The 5,874-nt window shown below is 41.8% G+C and overlaps 1 protein-coding gene across 4 annotated transcripts; it reads left to right on the top strand.

Moving 5' to 3' along the window:
• Window positions 1-220: 220 nt before the first annotated feature.
• Armcx5 (armadillo repeat containing X-linked 5) lies at window positions 221-4,965 on the top strand. 4 transcript variants are annotated; one of them, XM_070040019.1, is made up of 5 exons: window positions 221-304; window positions 437-561; window positions 1,339-1,527; window positions 2,309-2,374; window positions 2,708-4,965. In XM_070040019.1, exon 5 carries the CDS (start codon window positions 2,957-2,959, stop codon window positions 4,631-4,633), a length of 1,677 nt encoding a protein of 558 aa, XP_069896120.1. In that variant the 5' UTR covers window positions 221-304; window positions 437-561; window positions 1,339-1,527; window positions 2,309-2,374; window positions 2,708-2,956; the 3' UTR covers window positions 4,634-4,965. The 4 variants fall into 4 exon arrangements, with proteins under 4 accessions (XP_069896120.1, XP_069896118.1, XP_069896121.1 ...); XM_070040017.1 differs by having other exon boundaries at window positions 243-561; window positions 1,301-1,527; XM_070040020.1 differs by having other exon boundaries at window positions 243-561; window positions 1,344-1,527.
• The last annotated feature ends 909 nt before the right edge of the window (window positions 4,966-5,874 follow it).

Below are 5,874 nucleotides of genomic sequence, written 5' to 3' on the forward strand. Positions count from 1 at the left end.
GGTGGGGTGGGGTAGGGGAAGCTTCTGAACGAGCTGAGCTAATACCGCGACACTTGACTATTGGGTCTGCTGCTTTGCGTTGAACTGCGTTTTCCCGAAGTCTGCAGGCATCTGTCTTAGACTGCACCAAAAACCTGCAAAGTGGGCGGGACGAAGACCTCTGACACAGCGAAAAGTGACGCTAGGCAAAGCCCAGTATCACTCCGCTTCCCGAAGCCGGATCCCCTTAAACTACACTCTAGCTCCTCCCGCTGCCAGATTTTGGTAATGGGAACCGAGTAGACCGTATTCTGCAGAGGACAAGGTAGATGCTAGTTACTAAGTGTGGGTTCCTGGGAACCGGAAAGAGAAGACAGTACCGAGAAATGATGTCAGTTATGGCCTTTTGCCTTTTGTCTGAAAAAGCAAGTATCTCGTTCTAACTTCTACGTTCCAGGCTGACCCCGAAACAGGCGCCGCCATTGTTTTGGGTCCTTGTGTCGGTCAGTTCCCCCTTATATATGGCATGGCACTCCTTGAGACAAGGAAATAAGAAAACTGCTTCTGATCCAAGGCGAGCAGGTTAGTGAGAAGGCGGGCATCGCTTGGGGGTATGAATGTGAATTTGGAAATGAGTGCTGTGGGCTTGGGAGGCAGGTGGTGAAAGCGAGGGGGAGGGATTGATGCACCGGGAATCATAAAAGGATATGCCTCTTTTTTAGCTGCGTTTCCGGAAAATCGCCCCACTTTAGACGAAGGTTGGGAAGGGGAAGGAGATAGGGAAGGGGTGTACTAGCGTTTTCCAACAGGAAAATGGATGATGATGAAGAAAAAAATAGGTTGTTGCTGCTGAAGAGGACATTGATGGGGGAGGTCGTTGGAAACGTGCGTAACCAAAGCCCTGGTTTCAAACAGGCTTTCAACTCCAGGGTACTAATCTATTATTAATCACACCCCTCACTGTCTTTCTCATTTGATCTTTAGGTGCATGTCATACATTCATTTAGCTGTGTAGATCCGTTCAGGTTTGCAGCACTTTAAATTTCTGTAATGACCACTAGGGGGCAGCAAACCTTAAGAGGAGGGAACAGGATAAAAAGAGCCTAGTGTCTGCAGAGTGGGCAGCCCTTGAATGTGGTAAATGGGAGAGTACTAGAGCAGATAAGGATATGGGATAATCTCCAGATTGCCTCTTTGTCAGCTTTCCAGAAATGTCTTTCCTGAAGTCCCAGCTTGTTGCAGAAAATCGACGGGCTTTGGGGGAGAAAAGGAAAAAAAAACCAAGAAATTTGGAAATAAGGCTTTTTACTGTTTTTTCCAGTCTCTTATAGTTTGTCTGTTCATTTCATCCCCACTAAGCCTAGTGCTCTTGCAAGGATGCTTGAGTTGCTTCTTCATGGAAATTGTTAGACTTTAAGAGTGAAGTAGAAGGGTTTGGAGATTTGGGAGTGGAAAAAGAGAAGTAGACAATGTTGGGCAAAGAAGTACTTGTATCCTGAAGCATTTATGCCCCAGGTGTGATTCTCTTCCAAGAACTCGGTGTTCCTGGTACGTATCCTGCTTCTCCCATTTTTAGTTTGTGTGTTTGTTCATATTTGTGGATAGACCTGTCCCTAAGTCTCTAGAAATAAGACTTTTTGTGAAGGTTTGAACAAATATCATAACTTGGAGTTAGGAAGTCATGAAGAGAAATTGAACTATATCTATTAATGTTGGTGTATGGGTACAGGGACAGTAATGACTGAGATTTGAAAATTTCATCTCTTCTGTTTTGCCAGCTTATTGGTGACTCTAGCTTGTCCTCCTCTTGACAATTTAGTTGGTAATTTGTTATGCTTTGGATGTACACAATGGAAAAACCTACCTTTTCCCTTTCCGTCTTGGTTGTCATACTCTTATGTGTCCTTGTAATCTGATTCTGAACTACAGAAATATCAGAACAATCATTGAAGAAGAAAATAGTGAGTAAGAAAGGAGGAACAGCTTTGAAGCCAAGCAATTGGGAGAGGGGACCAGATGGAGGGAAACATTAGATGAATGGTACTTGGAAAGGCAAGAATATGCACCTGCAATCTTAGTTACTTGGGAGGCTTAGATCTAAAGAATGTGGTTCAAAGAAAAAAAATGCATGTTTAAGACTAATGTCCAACTAACCAAGAGAAAACTGGAAGTAGAGCTGTGGCTCAAGTGGTAGAGCACCAGCCTTAAGTGAAAAAGCTGAGAAACAGTGTCTAAGTACCAGCACACAAAAGGAAAAATATGGGTCAGAGACCATGATCTGTTACAAAAGTCAGTTTCTATAGCTTCCTCTTTGCTTATTTTTCCATAGGTCTGCCTGAAGATCTTATCATCATTGGAAGCAAGGAAAAGAGAAAATTACTCTGAATCAGTGAAGGTTGGTATGAATTTGGAAACTGCTTGGATAGATTGGTGGCATGGATTAGTAGAGATGTGTTTCACTCCAGTAGGAATCATGATCCAGCAAATTCTCAGTCTCTCTCACTTCCATCTCACACTCCTGTTCTCCAGGAACTTATTTGATATCTGGTAGTGAGAGATGTGGAGAGTGAGAGGTGTGGAGAGTGGAGGAAATAAGAGAGATGGTTTGTTAAATTTACTTCTTTCATGTAGCACTGAATTTCCATACTTTCCTATAAATGTGCCAATTAGCATGAGGAGAAAAACTTTGGAAGAGACTTAAAGCCCAATTTCCTTCCTCCACCCCTAGGTCCAACTTCAGTGGCAGATCTGGTGGCCTGGGAGTGGCTGAAGACCACCGTCCTCCACCGGGCTGTGCCAAGGCACAGTCATCCTTCTTTACCTTGAGTGAGCTTCCTCAGCATATTGTCTATATTGTTGGCAGAACTTGTAGTTGCAAAGGGGGCTGAGTGACTGCTGGACTTTGTGTGGAAACACCAACTTGGGACAGACCTTCAGTGGTAGGGCATATAATTTGGTCGTACCTTTAACTTGGACCATGATTGGTTCTACAGCCAGTGCAAGGGCTGCAGAAGAGGCTGAGATTGACCTGAAACTTGAAATCAGTAGCCCTGACTATACTAAAGTGAAAGCTATGACTCAGGCCAAGACAGCACTTGAGGCAGAACCAACAATAGAATTAGTGACCCACACCAAGATTTGTGATGGAACAATGGCTATGACACAAACAGTGACCTACACTCAGCCTGTGGCTGTGACAATTGAAGTGAGCCAAGTGGAAGATGTGACTAATATTCGAGTTGTGACTGAGACTTCATCTGATGTAATGCCTCAAACCAAGTCAATGGTCATACCGGTGTCTAAGGCCAATGTCAATTCTGAAACCAAATCTGAAATCAGTGTTGATGCTGGCAAAGAGGCAAAAGCTAATGATAAAGCTGATACTGATTGTATATCTAACATAGAGGAAGAAGCCAGCATCCAGTCTGAGACCAAGGACACAGGTAGTGTTGTCCTCAGATCCACCGATGAAGATGAAGAAAATGTCTGCTCCTGGTTTTGGACTGGGGAAGAACCTAGTGTAGGGTCCTGGTTTTGGCCTAAAGAAGATACCCCTCTTCAAGTTTATAAGCCCCCACTTAAAATTCAGGAAGAGCCCAAGCCTACACCCGAACCTGTTCTTACCCTAAAACAAAAAGCAGCAGCATGGGCAAGGGCCAGGTATGTTGTCCTAGCCCCAGTTGATGCACGGAAAAAATCTACGCCTCCAAAAGGGAACTGGACCCTGGTTGCCACCTTGATTGAAACTCCTCTGGGTATTCGGCCTCTGACCAAGATCCCACCTTATGATGGACCTTACTATCAGACCTTAGCTGAGATAAAAGAACAGGTTAAGCAAAAGGAAAACTATGGGCCTAGTCCAAAGAACTGCCGCTGTAATCCACGTGGCTTTAGTTTGGAGCCTGAGGAGTTTGATAAACTTGTTGATTTACTTAAGCTAACTACTGATCCTTTCATTCATGAAATAGCTACAATGATAATGGGCGTCAGTCGTGCTTACCCATTTACCCAAGATATAATTCATGATGTTGGTATAACTGTTATGATTGAAAACTTGGTCAATAATCCCCAAGTTGAAGAACATTCTAAAGCTTTAGCTATAATAAGTGAGAACCCTGAGCCTTTGGAAGAAGCTAACATAGATGGGCCCTATATAAGAGAAATTTGTAAAGAAATAAATGCTAATTCTTTGAACTCCCATTTGCAACTGACTGCTCTAAAATTATTGGTGGGCACAAGTATGAGGTTTGAGAATCACCATTTGATTGCCAGTCACATTCCAGATTTCCTTATATTGTTAAACAAAGGAAGTTTCAGAATCAAGTTTTATGCTTTAAGATTACTTTATTGCTTATCTAAAAATCAAGCCAATGTAAGAGAAATGATCACTGGTGATGTACTGTCAACTTTGGTTACATTCTTTAATAAGAATGAGTCAAAGGTCAATATTCTTAATACTCTTCAAATACTTGAAAATATAAATTTCCATTTCAAGAAAAGGGCAAAGCTGTTTACCAAGGAAGAGTTCACTAAATCTGAACTTATTTCCATATTCCAGGAAGCAAAATTGCTTGGTCAGAAACTCCAAGACTTAGCAGAGAACAGTGATCCTGAGGTGAGAGATAAAGTTATACGATTAATACTCAAACTCTGAATAGCTATTTGTTCTTCCAAAGCCTTGAGCAATATTTTTGGTGTTGCAATATGAATTCAGTGCATATTATAAACTGAATGCTTATGTTCTCTGTTGATTGAAGGAGAATTTTGTGGATAACAATCTTAACAGCTTGAATATTTGTTGGATTTTATTGTGCTATATAATATAAATTGAGGTATTTTAGTATTTATGCAATGTGACCTGATATTAATATTTATGCAATGTGACCCATTCATCCTGAGCAAGCTATGCTTCTGTGCTTTATATTGGTACAAATATATTATTTTGAGATTTCATTTACATGCTCTTAATAAAGTTGCACGCTAAAACTGGTGAAAACATTGTCCTAGTTCTTCAGTTGAAATGCAGACAGAGAGATAAATTACTAGCAACATAAAGATAGTGAAGAGCTTTGTCTTGTCAGTTTCTCTGTGTGTGGGAGCACAAACAGAATGGATTCGCGTTGGGAGATTGTATAGTTTCAACATGTTCAAGAATCAGAATCAGTCTGTAAGCAAGAAGATAAGACTTTGCTACTAGCAGTCGGTAGGCTCCAAGGATAGGGCTTCAATGGAGAGCAAGTGGAGAATAAGCCCTATGTGGGCATCTCTGGGAAAGTGGATGAGGACAGACTTTGGAGAAGTGGAACATAGATGCTTTTTCATTGCAATCTGAATCCAAGAATTTATGCCTTTCACATAGGATGCATCATCAGGATCTGGTGAAGCTCTTGGACACCCCCAAGAGGATTCCTGGCTCTCACCTCTGTTCAGTAAAACCATGGACATCTGTGGAAAATGTGGTTTTAAAGGGACCCAACCTTACTCTGCCCTCATTAACTCCCTCACTACCACAGGGCATCAGATTTATTACTTTCTTTAAGGTTCTTGGGCTTCAGAGTAGTGTCTAAAGACCACATACAGGAACTACTTCATACATGGTCACATCCATCCTACCTTAATGACTTGACTCTTATCCTTAGTTTTGTTCTCTGGCCAATGCTGTTGGCTTGGTGATTTACACCTCTTCTTTCTTTTCTTTTGGCAATATTGGGGTGATCTCGTGATCTCTTGGCTTGCTTACTTGCTCAGCTGGCACTCTACAGCTTTAGCCACACCTCCAGCCTTACTTTTCACTGTTTTTATTTTTTGAGATGGGATCTCACAGACTTTTCTAATTGGACTGGCTTTAAATCTGAATCGTCTGGATCTCAGCCTCCTCTGTGTAATTAGGATTAA

The sequence above is a fragment of the Dipodomys merriami genome, unplaced genomic scaffold, assembly GCF_024711535.1.
Source record: "Dipodomys merriami isolate MVZ:Mamm:240054 unplaced genomic scaffold, mDipMer1.0.p SCAF_3, whole genome shotgun sequence".
Taxonomy (NCBI): Eukaryota; Metazoa; Chordata; class Mammalia; order Rodentia; family Heteromyidae; genus Dipodomys; species Dipodomys merriami.